Source organism: Leiobunum rupestre, chromosome 9 (assembly GCF_980474605.1).
Source record: "Leiobunum rupestre chromosome 9, qqLeiRupe1.1.hap1, whole genome shotgun sequence".
Lineage (NCBI taxonomy): Eukaryota > Metazoa > Arthropoda > Arachnida > Opiliones > Sclerosomatidae > Leiobunum > Leiobunum rupestre.
Genome location: NC_143392.1, coordinates 37,737,664 through 37,756,756, shown reverse-complemented (window position 1 = coordinate 37,756,756; position 19,093 = coordinate 37,737,664). Strand labels below are relative to the sequence as shown.

At 39.1% G+C, this 19,093-nt stretch overlaps 1 protein-coding gene across 6 annotated transcripts in view; it reads left to right on the top strand.

Annotated features, from left to right (window-relative positions):
* LOC149927377 (uncharacterized) overlaps positions 1-17,515 on the top strand; it is a 37,232-nt gene extending 19,717 nt beyond the window's left edge. For 5 of the 6 annotated variants that reach the window (XM_090158615.1, XM_090158616.1, XM_090158619.1 and 2 more), the window contains 12 exons: positions 8,376-8,555; positions 8,625-8,765; positions 9,554-9,614; positions 9,669-9,760; positions 12,392-12,607; positions 12,677-12,810; positions 12,875-13,070; positions 13,137-13,328; positions 13,398-14,512; positions 14,573-14,872; positions 15,870-15,957; positions 16,646-17,515. In XM_090158615.1, coding sequence (XP_090014741.1) covers positions 8,376-8,555; positions 8,625-8,765; positions 9,554-9,614; positions 9,669-9,760; positions 12,392-12,607; positions 12,677-12,810; positions 12,875-13,070; positions 13,137-13,328; positions 13,398-14,512; positions 14,573-14,872; positions 15,870-15,957; positions 16,646-16,915 — 2,985 coding nt within the window. In that variant the 3' untranslated portion in view covers positions 16,916-17,515. The remainder of the gene's footprint in view (positions 1-8,375; positions 8,556-8,624; positions 8,766-9,553; positions 9,615-9,668; positions 9,761-12,391; positions 12,608-12,676; positions 12,811-12,874; positions 13,071-13,136; positions 13,329-13,397; positions 14,513-14,572; positions 14,873-15,869; positions 15,958-16,645) is intronic. The other variant, XM_090158618.1, reaches the window with a different exon arrangement.
* Positions 17,516-19,093: the final 1,578 nt, after the last annotated feature.

Genomic DNA, 19,093 nt, shown 5'->3' with positions numbered 1-19,093 from the left:
GGTGCAATCGCGATTTATTAAATTATTATTTTTGTAGGCCAAGGCCTATCTATTGAAAACGTGTTTACAGTTTGAAAGCCTATAAACAATTTAACGAAAAATTAGGTGATATACATAAATGGCTAAAAAACAATATGAAAAAGGTCGCTTACAGTACTTATTTATTTCCCACATTTAACCAGGAAGCTCCAGAGCCACTGAGGTACTGACCACGATTGAATATTTCAAATTTTTAATTTCAAATGTAATAAAACAAACCGTTGGAAAAATATTAAATTCGCCAAAAGCCGCCGCGAGATGGCGACGTGTCAAGAAATCTTATTCCGTATTTGTATCGGTAAAGGGGGTAAAATTGAGGCGATGGCAAAAATATCTGGCAGCCTCGTTTGAAACAAACATGAAACATCTTCAACTCGTAGTATAGTAAAATGTATTAGAGAGAACTACCCCTGTAAGGTTATTTAATAAATGGTCAGTCGGATAAATATAAATATACCTATAAAATATAATAATATAATATATTTCAACCGTAATGCGGTTTGAAAAGAAAATTGCGCTTATTGGAAACCGTCTCAAACCTGGAAAGGTACATCGTTCATTAGTATATCCTAGATATAAATGTATACTTCTCAAGTAAGAGGAATATCATAAGCTTATGATAATACATAATATCATAGAGAGAGGCATAAAATAATACTTAATCTTTAAAAAAAAAATGAGAATTAATTTTGTCTTCCACTAACTTCCCCCTCTTCTCCCCTGGCAACCGCCGCATTTTTTAATTTCTTATTCCGATTATATTGTAATAAAAAAAACGTCCTTCGTTTATTGAAAATCGCCAACGGAGAAGAGCTACACGTTCCACGCACGCGCTCTCCAGATTAAATACCCCCCCTCCCCATTGTTCCCCCTCACCCTCCCAAATTGGACGGGGGGCGGGAATCTTAAAAGAAAACGGCTTGCCAAAGAAAAGCCGGCTGAAGGCCAAAATCTTCAAGAATCCTCAAACCTGTTAAGACTCGATTAAAAACTTAAACGTAACAGCGGCAACGCTAACTAGGCCACGCCCACATCCTTGACGATCTTAGAGCCCCTTTAAACTAATAAGATAAAAAGATAGGTGCCAAATAGCCGCGTCATATTTAAATTTTCTTTGTCTGTCCGCCAAATCACTTAAGTCTAATGCCGAGGCTCTCGGTAATAGGTGACGAGCAATATCACTTATTCCCTTTATATTTATCCTTAGAAAAAATATATTTCAAAAAGGCGTTGTATTTAATTAGCGGCCCGATTAATTTAGACGAAAAATGATAGGAATTTCCCCCATAACGACGTGATCCAAATTAAAGATACGTGCCCGTACTAACTATAGTCTTAAGTAACATAATACCAATAAGTATGACACTTCCTATTGCATTAAGCGTTGGGTGGCGTAGTGGTTAATGCTTCCGCCTCGCAGCAAGAGGAGCCGGGTTCGATCCCAGTTTGTGGCACTGGGTAAAAACTCGGAACTACGCCTTCCGCGTTGAGTTTGCAAGTTCTCTCCCCACTGCTCAAAGGAGTTTTTCCCTGAGTTCTTCGGTTTCCCGTTTCTAAAACTTCTAGAAGTTAACGGTGATAGTAAGTGTTGGCTCGCGGGCACGAAGGGCTTGTAACCCGGCCTTTAAAGGCTTTAGAAGTCTAAGGTGGTGCTGATTATTAACGATCATTTTCTGAATAAATCTTTTTCGATACTGACACTCTCGACCGTAAATGGATTCTTCGTAATTGTATATTTCAGACTCCAGGGGGCCCTGTGTTGAACTAAACTTTGATAGCGGAATAACTCCGTTCGATGATAGTTTTGTTAACTGACTTACTTATATTTATACTTATGTTACTTATGCCATAGCGTCTTTCTCTACTCAATTAAAATGCGGACTTTCCCTTCGAATACTGGAACGTGTAGAGGTGGTCATCCATTATAATTAACATCAAATTGGCCAAGAACATTATGGTCGTACCCTTTCCCCAACGGAGGAGTGCGGTTTGGGGTGAACGAGTTTGGATTTAAAATTCCTCCAATGTCATCGGAAACTTTACAATTCCAGTTTTGGTAAAACGCTTATACTTCAAACGCTAATAGGGACTTACACTTTGTAGTTTTATTAGGCTAAAACCATAAGTTTATGATACATCATAAACTTATGGTAAAACTATAATACATACAGGGAAACAAACCTTTAGAAACCGCCATCGAGTATAAAATTTTAATTTCGTATTTCTACACTAGATGACACCAGCGTAGATATTTGGACGCAAAATTTAAAAAAATATATATTATTTAAGTGATATTTCAAGCTGAAAGTTTATATAAAATATTTTAGAAAATATAGTTATACAAAATTTCAGCTTTTAAATAACCACAATTTAAATTAGACTTTCGCGGGTTTTATCATTTTGGTTATTTCGGATTGTAAACTAATGGCGCCATCTAGTAACAAGTAGATTATTAAAAATGTACGCACAATGGCGGTACCCCTGTAAAAGGTTCTTCTCCCTTCTTATATGCGTATTGGTGTATTGAATAGGCTTAGGCTCAAATAAATAGTTTCTAGACAAACTAGAGTAAGAAAACACGGAACCACTTCTTCCGCGTTGAGTTTGTAAGTTATCTCTCTGCTCGTTAGACCTATTTCAAATATTTTTTATAAAATAATTAAAGGTCTAAAATCAAAATCAATTTACCTTAATTAAGCCATTCTTATAACTAAATTGACAGCATGTATGGCTTTTAGTTCGTCAATTTAAATATTTATTAAAACAACAAATTCGATAATGCATATCAGTTTCCCATTAAATTGATCCGCTTATATTAAAATGAATTTACATTTGTAGAAAAACCTTTCAAATTGATAATAATATTTATTTGAATAATGGTAATTTCTTTTATATACGTCAAACAAAACTTGGTTTGACAACAATATACGAGCCTATCAGACAACAAGATAAAAGGCAATTTTATGATAACTATTTAAATATTTTTACGCATATATTCGTATGTTCTAAAATGACATTTTGAGTACACGAAATTAGACAGCTGCATATATAATAGCTAAGTCGTTTTGTTAACCCGCGAGCAAACCTTTCAGTCCTCAAAAACAATTTTAACTTCCGCGTCATTTTATAATTACCGAATATTTTTACACGAAGACGGTTGAATTTTAATGATAATTTCAGGGTTGTTTTGTTAATAGGAAAAAAAAAACATTGCTTAGGAAAAAAAAACATTGCTTAGGAAAAAAAACATTGCTTAGGAAAAATTACTTTTTAATGTCACGTTGGACAAACTACGAAAGGGACTGGTAACTATAACGTATCAAATTCCCGCGGGAACCTGGTGGCAACGCGATCGCGTTTTCACGCAGGCCGATTCAAAAAAGCAAACTACAAGTCCTTTATGGAGGTAGTTCGTCCACGGTGTCACTATCGCAAAGTTCGTTGCGGATAAATAAAACATCTGGCGCGAGCTCTCGAAAATTTCTTGGAATGAATGTGAAGAAAAAAGTTAAAATAAAACAGCGAATGACTTCTATAGATATATAAAATAAAATGGCCCGAGGGTGCCGAGGCTTACGGGAAGAAGAAAAAATAAAGGAAAATTTAATCACGAGCTAGTAACGATACAATTTAAGTCGAACCCCAGCCCCTCACTTCCCCCCCACCCGTGGACCATTTGTAGAGCTCTTCCACCATTCGGCGCGCGTGCACACCTCGACCCAAAAGGGGAACTGCCTTCCTCAATCGAGCCACAAACGTTACCGGTTATATTTATGATCGACGAAGAGACCCTCCCGTACCAATACCGATGGTAGCCGGTGAGTAGGTATCGCGGAGGACTCAGCGGTTGGAATGGCGTCTTCGGCGGGGCAGCTGGATTCGGGTGGACTTCGGCTGGTTCAAATGGGCCACACGACTCGCTGAAACAATTTGGCAGACGCGCATCTGCGCCATACCTTTATTCGGGCGCCCCTCTGCCCGTTTCGGAGATTTCGTTCCTCGAATAATGATCGGGGGCGCGCGCGAGCGGCTTCTTTTGTTTATCCAGGTGAGCGGAACGGGAAGGGCTCCCAACACTCTCACGCGGGCCACCTCTCTTCCAAATTAACTTTCATTATTAGCAGATGCGACCGCAGTCCGACCTCACGCTGTTCACTCCAGGACGCGTCACCGGTTGTTTCGTAATAATTTAACTCAAGTTACTCGTACTAAGTACACATTCTGGGACGTTTAACTAATGAGCAACACATTCCACATAACGGAGGGCTCTCCTTACTATGGCAACTGACGCGAAGTTTCTATAAGATCTTCGAATTTATAGCGACAATTGAATTTACAATGGGTATGCCCACATATTATATTATGAGGGTACCCTCAGACTCGAATTCGAGTCTTTTTTGTACCGAACCAGCTTTAATACCGCTCGAGAGAGTATTTACATCCTTAAAAACCTTGCCAGATCTATTATAATGAACTGCTCATCCTGGTTTGGGTAGTCCTAATATTGAGTATTGCCAGAAGTAAATGAACCGAAGTTATAGAAATAGCGCTCAGAATCGGAGGGCGTTTTCCTTATGAAAATGATGAGGAAATCGAGTCAAATAAAAGCTAATTTCCATCCCCGTCTTTAGACGCGATAAATTGCACTTGGGAATTGTGGGTATAGCTAGATCTATGTATAAAAAATAGTTTCATAAAACCAAAACGTTTTTTTTAGGCCTAGGAGCGCGCAAAATTCAAATTCGAGGTCAAAATGTAACTTCATAAAGAAAACGCCTCCAACATGGGGAGTATAGCAGTCTGAAAAATTCGGTTCATTTACTTCTCGTATTAGCCAAAAAAATTAGTTTGAAAGTGGTTAAATTGGTTTTGACAACTAAATTGCAAAAGTTACATTATTACAAATATTATCCTAATTTTGGTTAATTTTGTGTAGTTCAAAAAATACTTAAAATAGTCACTGTAACCTTCAATCAAGCCGATGTGCCCAAACTAATTACCACTTGGTGGTTACGGGAGTTCTGAAGAATTATTTTGGAAGCAAATTGTACTTGTTAATAACATATCACTTTAGATTTTCCTCATCCGTTGGGGTTCCAAGTTTTTAAAACTTGAATTCTAAAAATATTTACCTCGCAGATACCGGATTTGAAGCTGGGCCATTGAATAACAAATATATCGAAGTTTTGTACCCTCCAGATGGCGCTACATGCGCAGTTTAAGGCGTGCTTTTTATGAAAAGTATAAAGCATGGCATCAAAAGTCAGTGTCATTGTTGAAGATTCTTAAGGACCTAAATTCGTTTTGGTAATACCAGTACAGTTGGGTGCCGGCATTTTTTAGAAGCAGTTAATGGAAATTGAAAATTGTATTTGAAACGATGTAAGCATAAATTTGTAGCGGTAAATTTTAATTAAAAATTTGATTAATGTAGGTTACACCCAAATTTATGGCTTCGATAAAATTTTTGCATACCAGTATACCACAAATGAATTTATATATGTCTTTAAATTGGCATACTTGCAATCTGATACGACACGCCAACAGAATTAAGGATTCAATACAGTCTGCCTTCAAACATTATCAAGTACAATTATGTACATGACGACGATCACACCTAGTTTATAAACTTCCGTTGATTTCGAAATAAGTCTAAATGACTAAATTGGGCTTGTCCTCCGAAATTCCTCCCTAAAATCACCATTTAAGACGGGGTTAATGGTGAGCCTTACCCGGATATGTAAATATAAGACAAAATCACCACCGTTCCCCTTAAAATACCGGAAACAGAGGACGCGTGTCTGGTGGTACCGTCCAAAAACAAACAGGAGTGTCCCGAGTACTATACCGGAGTCCACAAGGGCAGCGGCAAAATGGAGAAAATCGACGAATTTTTTTTATTCCTTCTTCGAAACTAAAACGTCTTTCGAAGAGGAATAATTGATGTCCTCGTTATCTCTGTAGGACCCGCGACGCTCTCGCACCTGGACCCGCCGGCTGCCACCGCTTTTTCTTAAGCCCCACCTTTCCCGCCACAGATCCGAAAAGAAAGAGTGAATGATAACAAGAATTTCAGACAAATTTGAAGAATGTATTGATGTTAACGGAGAATATGTAACCCTAACTATAGCCTCTGTTTCCAAGATATTCCCCACCTTCACGGAGAAAGATAGCGAGCCTGCAATTGTACCTTACTCCAAGAAAGGGATAAAATTGACCAGAGGGGAGTGGTTTTCCTTCGGGGAATCACCAGCCGCGTTTTATCCGCACACCCTAATAAATTCTGGATTTTTTTCGCCATATTTGGCCCCCTGCTTCTCCCAAAAAGTCGCTCGATATTAAACCGCGCGTGACGTCCTATACGTCCCCATCAATCTAGATCGACTGATATTTGGCCTTGCTAAGTTACGCCAAAACTTTACCGTCACCCTAACCGTGACTGAAATGTCAGTTTAAGGAGTTTTTACACGTATCATGTCCACAAAAATTAAAAGTGCAATCCGGGTATGTCGGACGCGTGCGGAGACAGGTGACTCGTGCAGTCAAAAATGGTGGGGGGGGGAGGCGAGCTGCCCCTATTTGATATTCCGCGTACCTCTTTCTTATCCAATTCCCGAAACCCCCAACCGATAAGTATTTTCAAATATATAATTACTACCTTTTCTTTTTCCAACTTAATGGCAAAACCGCTCGGTTCGAGAGACACAAAAAAAAATATTTTCTTTATTAAGAATTCCGAGATTCCATCTAGTCTAACTGGCAAAACGGACCAGCTGCCTGCTGCCATGTTTAGCTCTTTCTACTTTTTAATAATACCTTGGAATTTGAAAGTCTTTTAAGAAGGCCCCTGGCCCCGAGCGCAAATTGATTGACATTTTCCCCAAGTCCTATAAGATCGATTCACAAATTCTTTACGGGGAAGCAAACATTTATAGCGAATCCATTCGACGCGACGCGACGCGACGTTCAATTTTAATGGTTTTACTAGATGCCACCAATTTAAACCATTTGGCGTTAATGGAATAAATTATTACCATCAGTATGATAAGTACGTAATAATATAATAATAATAATAACAATAAGTAATGACAGTTAGCAAAAATTATCATAAAAACTGAGAAATTGCACAATCAAGGTTTAGTACAGTGTAATTCGAGGAGCTGACCACTTTCCATAATCGGTGTACAAGTCCGTAGCTTTGACTGTACAAAAGTGATTACGTAAACGTAATTTATTACATATTTAGCATTACCAAAGACTTGTCTCTGCCTGTAATCGGTGTGCAAGTCCGTAGTTTTGACTGTACTAAAGTGATTACGTAATTTATTACATATTTAGCATTACCAAAGACTTGTCTCTGCCTGTAATCGGTGTACAAGTCCGTAGCTTTGAGCCTTTGACTGTACTAAAGTGATTACGTAAACGTAATTTATTACATATTTAGCATTACCAAAGACTTATCTCTGCCTGTAATCGGTGTGCAAGTCCGTAGTTTTGACTGTACTAAAGTGATTACGTAATTTATTACATATTTAGCATTACTTAAGACTTGTCTCTGCCTGTAATCGGTGTACAAGTCCGTAGTTTTGACTGTACTAAAGTGATTACGTAACTTATGACATATTTAGCATTAGCAAAGACTTGTCTCTGCCTGAAATCGGTGTACAAGTCCGTAGTTTTGACTGTACTAAAGTGATTACGTAAACGTAATTTATTACATATTTAGCATTAGCAAAGACTTGTCGCCACCTGTAATCGGTGTACAAGTCCGTAGCTTTGACTGTACTAAAGTGATTACGTAATTTATTACATATTTAGCATTACCAAAGACTTGCCTCTGCCTGTAATCGTTGTTCAAGTCCATAGCTTAGACTGTACTAAAGTGATTACGTAATTGATTACATATTTATCGGCGAGAGTATCAGTGTCAAAAAAAGGTTGGGTAAGAAAATAAGGATAAAAACAATAGAAAGTGCCACACTCATATTTTATTATGTTACTTATGAACTTACCGATTTATTTAAAAAAATAACCCCTATTTTAAGTGATGCTCAAATCAAGAAACATTCTACAAAAAAAAACACAAAAAAATATTTTTCGGGGTTTATTAGATAATTTTTAAATTCTACGTTCAGGACTGCTTGCGCCATCTGGTAAGACTTCGGGTATATAAAAATCGACCCTTAATGGCCTTACCCCTATGAAATGATCTTCTCCTAAGACAAATTTCTATCGGTCTTTTTCCAGATTAGAACATTTCTGGCAAATGGTTTTATTTAATAAACATTTATACTGAAGGCTATTTAAAGTAAATATCAGGGTAATTTACCATTTAGACTGTGCTAAGAATATGGGACTGTTTCTTGCTGGAGGGACCAAAAGTAATTTTCCGTTTCGCTCTGGCCATCATCAAAATGCAAGAATCGGCCATTCTGTCGAAGAAAGACGCAGTGTCGGTTATGAGACAGCTTAAAACGGCAGCCAAGCTCTGTTTCGACGCGGATGCCCTCATACAGGTCAGACACATTATCGCGCGTCTAAAGACGTACAGAATACTCGAACGAGTCTTTCACGTAATATAATAGGTGGCGTTTGAGGAATTGGAACCATTTCCGTGTCGCAAGGACATCGCGGCGAGACAGGCCTACTATCTAAAAACCATCTCGGAAAGAATCCTGAAGCAAGACCGCGAAAGGGTCCACCGGAAACTACATCGTACCGAATCGGTAAATTTCAATTATCTTGAAGTATCATTGAGTGTTATCAGAAATATATAAGATATACCTTACGAGAAAAGTATCCATCTAAGCTATTGTAATGAGTCACGATACCTTCGCTGGCTCGAGACAATTTCCCGCCCAACAGCGGATGAGTACACAGCCTCACTGTTAAAAAGTCGCTTGGTGACTTAGGCCTAAGGTGGTGCCTTGGGTATTAGCTTAGCTGATTATTATTATTATTGATTATTAACATTTATGGCCAGTAAAAACGATGTAAATTATAGATATTTAAATGCGCATTTAATTATTTATTGACTTAATTTACTCTCTTTAACAGTTTTAGTTTAGTTTTGGTTTTTAGTTTTATATTTAGTTCGCATTATTTTTTCTCACGAAGTCTTTTGAAAGATCGGCGACAACCGGCGAAGTTACAAGTTTCAAGTGAATAACATTAGGTATTGAAAATTGTTAAAAATATTTTAAAAAGAACTGCTACTGCATGGAGTTATTTAAAAACATAATTTATTTAAATCTTTTCTTTGGGAGCTTTCGGACCGCGGTCCTTCCTCAGCCAAGCGTCGAGTAAAAGAAACGATTTAAATAAACTATGTTTTTAAATAACTCCATGCAGTAGCAGTTCTTTTTAAAATATTTTTAACAATTTTCAATAAGTTTACCATGGAACAGAAATTAAATATTTATAACATTAGATATATAGAGAGATAGATACTTATTTCGTAAGAAATATATGATTTACTTCAGGTTTCATGTAAAATAATTAATATTTTTAACAGGAGATTGAAAAGGATGAGTCTAGTGCCATGTTCATCGAATGCGCTACTCTATTCGACACTGGTAAAATAAATTGTATACTTATAAAAACCGTAACTAATGGGTATTATTTTAAAGGGAAATTATTGATATGTTACGGATCTCACGAAAGCAGTAAAGTGGCCAAAGTCAATTGCGAAGAGAACATCATGTACAATCTGCATTTACAAGTAAGCCACGTTATTGGAGTGAAGCTTCCTTATCATAGACCCAACTGGCGAAGCCTTTGTCATCATCTTAGGCATGATAAATGTTTCGTAGAATTTCGGGAGATTTTACATACATATTCCACGCGAACTGTATTCAATTTACTTACTTGGGTTCGAGTAAGTCATAACCTCAGTCGTAGCTCTAGCTTTAATACAGCTCAAGTTACGATGTTTTTAAACTCATATAACGATTTTGAATCACAGTTGTATCAGCCGACAAATATTCAACTGATATTTATTCGGTTCAGGGTCAGAAGTTTATGATATATCACTTACGAGAGAAGTATCCGCGTAGGTGGGCTCGAGGCAGATATGTACACCGCATCCCAGATTCTATTACTTCACTTCAACACTGTTAAAAAAATTGTTCTAATTTGAACAAATCGTCGTTCAGAAGGTTGTCCCTGTAACAGAACGCCATTTTGTTCTAATATGAACCAAAAATATTCGTTCAATCAAGGACAGTAGATACAGGGACGAGAAAGCAGGGGGAAAAATTTGATTTTAAACGTCTTCATATTCACGGGGAGTTAGATGTAAACAAACCGCGGCCATTGTTAAGACGTGGTTCACCATGGACAGTATTATTGTAGTTAGTTTTTACCATTTTGATGTTAAATTAAAAATAAAACTACGAGATCTTCGGTTTCCCCTTCCATAAAAACTTGTTGAGGTTAACGGTAATAGTTAGTGTAGGGAGCTGTTGGCTCGCGTGGCATGAAGGGCTTGCCACCACCCTCCTACGCATTGTAACCCGGCCACCTGTTACTTGATCACGCACAAGCAACATTGCTTATGTGGTCGAAGGTGGTGCCTTGGGTATTAGCTCTATTTAAAAAAAATCCCATTTGTTTTGAACACTTAAGCCTCGTCAAGAACCGCTAAAATTAGGTGACCACCTTTTTTTTTTGTTTACAACTAACTCTCCTTGCGTTTAGGTCGTTTTAGGTGATATATTCCAACAGAGGCCGACAATACACTTTCTCGTCCCTGTATCTACAGTCCTTGATTGAACTTAGATGTTCTATAGTGAACAAACCTTCTTTGTCCAAATTAGAACGCTTTGTCGTTCGCCGTGGATAATTTTCTCGTTCGACTTGGAATGCTTTATCGTTATCCAATACAAAGAGTACATAAAGTTATTGCTTTCAAAATTATAGCTCATGTCTCCTGCCGGCGGTTCCTCATGCTAAATTAAAAAAAACTAACCTAGCCTAACCCATTGCCCACCGAAAAGGAAAACCAGGCCTAAAATTAGATAATTTTAATTTAGTTCCAACCTCAACTACAAGCATCTTACTACGCTTAAAATATATACCACGAAAGTTATACGCGTAAATTAATAAAAACCTTTTCATAGCGCAAAAGATATTACATTCTATTCTCAGCCGAGAGGCCGAGAACTGGTAACAAACGATTTTAGAATTTATTTCTATGCTGAAAACTTCAAACCAAATTGCAGTATATTACGAAATATTTTCTGTAAATTTTAATTCTGGAACTTGGGCAATTACATTTCCGAACGAATTTCGTCTACCTTGCCAATCAAATAAAAATGTACTTGAAAAAAAACGGTGCGTGTCCTATAAATTCGGACCTTTCGTTAGGACACGGAGGTTATTTATATCGTTATTTGTGTGAAGTTTCTTTTCAATAGGTGGGGTAGTTTCTGAGAAACAGCGTTACAGACCTAACACCATTTGAGTCGCTAGTGAAGGAGCTACGCTCCAACAATGCAATTGAATCTTCGGTAAATTTCCAAACACTGTACATACAACTACAAAAAAACTTCATTACAACATGTTCTAACTCACCCTGTAAATAAATTACTACGAGTAATAGTTTAATCAACCAGTACACTAACTTAAAACAACATAATAATGTACGAAAAAACTACCTATAACAAAGCGCACTCTAAACCACACATTTATTATGGATGTTACACTTGTTTGTTACTTTTGGCCATACGAAGTTTTCCGCAAAATAGTGTCACACTTATTTGTTACTTTTGGTCATACGTTGAAAGTGTCACGCTTATATGTTAGTACATGTACATGAAACCAATACAAAGAAATTCATATAGGATTGTGTGTAAAACCTGTTCTAAGGGGAACGATCTCCTAGCTATTGGAACGAATCTATTCTATTGTGTAGTTTACAAGCCTTCCTCCAGAGGGCGAAAAAGCATTCGTTCTTATTTGAATGAAATAAAATATCTTGAACACACCGTTCTCTGTTACATACATTTAGAACGCTATCGTTCATTTTTGAACAGACTGTTCTAAGTTGAACGTCTTCTGAACGAATTTTTTTAACAGTGAAGATGTAAAATGTAAAATTACACTTTGTAGGAATAAATATTCCATGAGGAGTGAGGACCTATCGATAAATTATATTCTGAAATAGTATTAGAAAATCAATATGTGAGATCTTTGTTCATGTTCCTTCGCAAACTTGTTTTGAACTTACGTAGGTATATACATGTTTCTACATTAGAAAGATAGGTAGATGAATACTATGATTAATAGATATATTATAAATTTCTGGTATAATTTATAAATATTCCGGTGTTAATGCGAGTGATTGTTTCAGTTCGATAGTAGAATAAGATCGGTTCACGCCCTTTGCGACTCGGTGGTTCTCTTCGGTAGCATAAGCAGCCAATTGTACGCCTACAGCACCAAATCGAGGAAGAGAGTTTGGGAAGTACCCTTAAACGATTCCGTTCTGAGCATGGCGTCCGAATTGGAGAAGGGAAGGTACCAAGTTTACGCCGGTCTGGCCGATGGAACGGTAGCGGTCATTCAGGTTCGTATCTATAGACGTACCCGTTCACCCACGGATTAAAACGTTTGTGCTTTTTTCGATCGTCAACAGAAAGACAAGGACAGCGTGTCCAAGCCTGAAACATTTTACGTTTCCGTTGGTTCTTCTCCCGTCACTTCCTTGTGCCTCATCAACGGGAAACTCTGGTGCGCCTCCGGAAACAGAATCGTAGTTTTGAGTTTGAAGTATGTAGTCAACCCATATATCGGTTGACAGAAACTTATAGTCTAATAATTCATTTTGTGGCAGGACCTTCGATATCGAAGATAACTTCCAAACATCGACGAACGGCATGGATTACGTCTCCCTGGTTGTCCTAGGTTCCAGCGGCGTCTGGATTACCTTAAGAGGGTCATCGATCGTTCAACTATGGGACCACCAAGACTTGTCCTGTCGTCTTCTTTTTGACGTCGCCAAGAATCAAATTACCAAGAATAGTCAAATGGTTCGTGTCTAAGTTTTAAGATGGCCTTCACTTTATAACTTAATTTGGATGATGTTTCTTCGAAAGGACACTGACATCCGTGATGGGACATTCGCTGTTTCTTCCCTTCTCCAAGTCAACGGATGCGTCATTGTCGGAACTGATGAAGGGTCCATTCTTTTTTATGACGTGACGCCCTTACTATCCAGGAGTTGCAGCGCGGTTTACACGCCCGGTTCTATTAAATCGATCGAAGAAACTCCCGATCACGATAGCCCTGTAAGTCTGATTGAAAACCACAAGCTCATTTCCGAAATTGTTTCTAACAGTTTTAATTTTGAGTTACAGAATCGGGTTGAAAAGATAGCCGACGTGATTGTAAATCCTTTCTTCAGAGAACGAAATGACAGCGGATGCTATTCTTCAACCACAACCACATTGACGCTAAGTAGAAGAGAAAGCTGCGCCGGCACAGTCAGCGACAAAGCCGACTACGAAATTTGTTGCTCTACTCTAATTGAACAAAATGACGCCAACACGCCGGAGCCCCAGCCAGAAGACGATCACGCGGTTGACGGCAACGCCACGAACGAGCTAGACGCCTCGGTCGTAAGAAATAACTCCGCTAGAACTAACAGTGACGCGTCCACTAACTCAACGGTCGTCGATAGCGGTATTTTAAGTTCGGACAATATCGAAGCGATACCAATGGCTACCGATACGGTATTCCATATACCTTCCGGCGAACTTTTACCAACAGAATTAACTTCGGGTGAGAAACGTTTAAAAACTAACAGTCGAAACCTATCCGACACGTCTGACAGCGATCCAACGCCCAACGCTTTGTTCGGTGACCTTGACGCGCTACTGATAGGACGTAGGCTTCACAACACGGGTTTTAACCGTCGTCTTTACAAATTAACCACATTGGGTAGCACCATCGAAAGTATCTCTAGCAAACCGAACAGTCATTCTTCTTCGGTTCAAACCAGCCGATACTCCAAATTAGTGGCCGAAGTACAAGAAACACGGCGAAGGCTGAAGCGAAAGTATCGCGAACGGCGACTTTCTATGCCCGACATACGCGAGCTGAGTGCCAGAAAACCATCCTTGGTCAGATGCAAATCCATCAACACGCTCGGTGGTGCTCACTTCGCTAGCGCCGAGACGCTTTGCTCCCTCACCACTTGGGATAGCTACGAATACGATGACCTCTTCGTAGCCTACACCGACGACGAATTTGGTAAACCCCTCGCGACCATACCCAGAATCTCGTCAACTGAGTTGAAGGAATCGACCAATTTGCTATTGAATTCGCTAAGGTTGTTGGATAAAGAGCGCTCCATTGCTACCAACGAGACAGACTACAACTCGGAATCGAAAAGTAACGAGGCTAACGTCATCATAAATATTGGAGAGCTGGAACCCAAAGAAAATGGAACACTTAGACATAACAGGTTACGGTAAAAACTTAAATAAAAGGCGTAATTAACAGTGATTTATCTAAATTGTTCTACGGACAGATCGTGGACCAGTTGCGACGGCTCAAAGGCGAGTACCACTACGAACGGCGGCAGCAACGAAGACAGTACAAGTACAACCGACTACCCTGTCCACTCCAAGCTGACCAAAACGGAAGGCCAATTCGATTTTCTGCGTCTGAACGAATGGGGAGCCACCTCGAATGGTATCAGAGGAGCTGCCAGTGATACGGCCAGCGTACTGTCTAGTACAAGTACTGAACAGCCTTATTCGCTCGATTTGGCACTGGTGGAGAAAATCAAAATATCTGACAAGGCCATCAAGTGTATTTTGAAAACTACGTAAGTTTGAACTTGAGGCCCTTATTATGATTATGTTATTTTCTTGAAACAAGTACATACTCAAACGAGGATGCCCGAAACGGCATATTAGTAGCCCAAAACGGCACAATTTTTGCTAAAGAATTTTCCTTTTAATTTTTTTGAGTGAGTTAAAAACGTCACGCATTTTTTGGGCTGTACTTTAGGACACGATTATAATTTTAATCTAAATATACATTTCGCATTTCTTGGTATGCGGTAGAAGGGTTTAAATGGATTTCAAATTAATAGCGAATAATAAGGGCGGTTGATGTCTGGTATTCGATGACTATAAATTTAAGAAGTTTCGCTTTGGAATAAAAAAAATATACTTCATAAAAAATGTGCCGTTTTAGCCAACACGAATTGGGATGGGGATAAAATAAATTGTGCCGTTTTGAGTGACCTCCTACTCAAAATACGTTTCGGAAGTATAAATTAGTGGGGGGGGGGGACTAAATTTAGGAAAAAATAACTTTCTAAAATAATTACAATGGATGAATATGGTTTTTATGTGAGGCGTAGCTCACTTCTATGATTAAGTTAGTGATTAAGCCGATTAAATCACGATTAAACCGAATAAAAAACATTATTCAAAAAATTAGATCGTGATTAAATTGATCTAATCACGACTACGCGATAGAAAGATTAGATCGAAATTAAAAATATTAACTTGTGATTAAATCAAGATTAAAAAGATTAATTCCATATTAAAAGATTAAGTCGGATTAAAAATGTAATCGCGATTAAAGTTTTAATACATTTAATCGGATTACATCCGATTAGGTATTAATCCGAAAAGGAGTGATCTGCCCTTCGTTTTTATGTAAGTAAATATCCCTACGCAGTGTTATTATTAAATTATGCATCGTTAGAACCGCAGTAAACTGTATCCAATTGAAAAGTGCCTTGAGTATTTAATTTTCATGTCCCATATGGATACTTCTATCGTAAAGTTCTGATCAAACGCATTTAACAGATGTGACGAGGAGTTGACCGTTATCAGTTGTTCCGGCTGCTATGACGACGACGAAGCTATCCTTAAGTGGACAAGGGATGAACAAGATGTACGTTAATACGTTTTATATACGTATACATTAGGAATATCGATGGTTACATTGCTACACTGCCGCGAATGTAAGACGTAGCGTGTTTCTACAAATTCATTGGCTGGCTGCCGTCGCTAAGCAACTGAAGGACACTCATTCGGAAAATAGACTTGCCAGAAAATTAATTAAAGAAACCCCGATTGATTCTCATACTGACGATCTTGAAGAATTATCCGTGTTATTCACGAAACTGCTCTAGTTTCGTGTAAAATCACGTACTTATATGGTTATAAAAGAACGCCAAACTTCTATTTCAGCCAAGGCTTAATGTAGACTAGGAGCTGAGTTTAGAGTACCACATCGCCAGCAAAAATCTCGTCTGTAAACCCAGGGGCTGCATCACGAGATTTTTCTTAATTTCTTTCCCCTGTTCCTCAATTGTAGGCCCCCCTATATATTGACTAAAACGTTAAATATTAAAACATTTTATGTATAAATTGACTTGAGTCGCTTTGTGGGCCCTAAGTGAAAACTAATGTAGGCTATAGCCTGTCTCACCTACCCCTAACGCCGCCCCTGAGTAAACCACGCCCGTTTCTATGAGAATCATCAGGGACACCTATATAGTCTTCCAAGTGTATCCATATATAACTTCCTGATTTTATTAATTTAGTTCTTTGAATAAAATGGACACAATATTTTTCAGAAACTATGGACTAACGACCCTGTTGTTGAGGTTTGTCCGTATACTAATCGGATACGTCCATCGCTGTACGCCCGATCTCGCCTGCCCAGAAGGGCCTCGGTCAGCATATGCGAGCCTTTACCCACCGTGCCATCCGCCAAACGCAAACCACCCGCAAAACGCGTCAAATCGGAAACGGAAATATTGTCGCGTACTACTCGATCTGCCTCGGCTAGCCAAATATTATCTTCATTCTTCTCTCTGAAATCATCTCTGGAAAAGAAGAACTGATTAAGACTATTTTACCAAATTAACGGGGGATGGGCTTTTATCATGAATGTATTCATTTCAACCATGAATATCGAACTGCATTAGGCAGTCTAGCCTCAGTCGCTATGATGGGAGGGGCTTAGTTATTATGAAGTTGGTCACGCGCCGCCGCTCAAAATTTGTATTGAAGGGCAACTTGAAACTTGACTAGCTTTCAGTGCCAAGGCTTCGCGCGAAATTTAGTTTCTAAATTTTTTATACACATCTTTATGATTGAACGAAAATAGGTAAGAGTATTAATACTAAATTCCGTTATTTGCGACGCCGATTATCAAGTGATTTTGTCCGCAATCCCGGAAAGTGGCGAAAACGTTTGGTTATTTGGCCCATGGGTGGATCGAGTCAACGACAAACGCTTGTCTCCCGATTGGCTCAAGTGATTACGTAAAACGCAAAAAGGCACCGTCCATCTTAGCCCCAGATGGTAGAAACGGTAATGATATAGTTCGATATTCATGGTTGAAATGAATACATTCTGCTTTTATGTAATGCGTGTATAAATGTACTATATAACATAAAAATGTATAAAGACTATTTAATAAAAGCTATTTAATTTTAAAACCATTTCTTTTGAGAATTTCAATAGTACTTTTAAAGGGTCACAGAATAATTTGAAAAACTAGAATTTTGGGTAGCTCCTCCTCTTCCGTACCTCCTGATAGTATACAGATCAAACAAATGATACTTAGGCATTTTTCAAGCCCTAGTCGCAACCGAAAAGAGTCTAGGTGGCGTAACGGCGCTAGTTTCTCCGAGGTGGCGCCTATGATCTAACGTCTGCTACAGACCAATTAAAAGGTCGTCATCACCTTATTAAACTATATTAATCTCCAGGTGCTTCCGCCGTATATTGTCGCCAGTGGGCTCTGGTAAAATTCGCGCTTCGAGCTGGTCGTACACGTTATTTTGACGCTGCCGCTACCAAACGTTCCTTTTTCTAAAGTGAAGCATTTTAAAATTCTGGATCTCTGTAAGAAAATTCAGGTTTACTCTTCCGCAGTTGATAAGGCTGTGCTCCTAACAGAAACCTTCAAGCGTGCGTACGCATTGGGAGTATAACCTCAGCAGGGAAGGTCTAGCTTCCGCCAATACTAACTAGTAACGCTCGTTATTATTGGCGGAAGCTAGACCATCAATGCTAAGGTTATACTCCCTTTAAAGGTCGCTAAACACGTGTTAGCTTTCACAGTCACTGTCCACCTGGAGTATCACAACGCACTAGCTCCGCCTCAACGGGGTTTCCACTGTGGCAACAGCGCGGAAACCCACCTCCTTTCTAGTCTCGATGGTTGGTCCGCTGGTTTGGACGTCCAAGACTCTCGGCCTTCTTCGTCCGGGGGACTTATGGGTACCAGGTAGCTGGGCTTTTCCTTTATCATGTGGCGGAGTTCAAATACCTCCGTTTCAAGCAGAGCTTAGAGTATTGCTAGTCCGTATTGCAAGATTTAAATGGTCCAGAGTAAAGCAGATCGCTTTGCCACATCTATTGGGTACTCCTGGGATGTCAAGTACACTACTAGGTGGGGTGGCGGAGTGGTTAGCACTTTCGCCTCGCAGCAAGAGGAGCGGGGTTCAATAACCAGTTTGTGGCGCTGGGTGGAAACTCGGAACAACTCCTTCTGCGTTGAGTTTGCAAGTTCTCTCCCCGCTGGTTTAAGGCTCTTCGGTTTCCCCTTCCATAAAAACTTGTTAAGGTTAAAGGTAATAGTGAGTGTAGGGAGCTGTTGGCTCGCTTGGCATGAAGGGCTTGCCACCACCCTCCTACGCATTGTAACCCGGCCACCTGAATTAATGGCTTTAAAAGTCGCTTGATGACTTAAGCCTAAGGTGGTGCCTTGGGTAATTAGCCTAGCTGATTATTACTTCGAAATGAAAATTGGCAATCTCTCACGCAATAACAAACAAATCAGCTAGGTTAATACCCAAGGCACCACCTTAGGCCCAAGTCATACATATCAGATTCAATCGCGAGCTCCGAGATGATGGACTTCCGTTGTTCTTCCTTAAATATGAAGACTAAACTGATGCTGAACTCTCAACGTGACGTAGAAACTTACTGAACACTTTTCTAGGACCATTGCCAATTTTGTATTAATATTCGCGCCATTCTTAGTTTGCGTGACGTTACTATACCGTTGA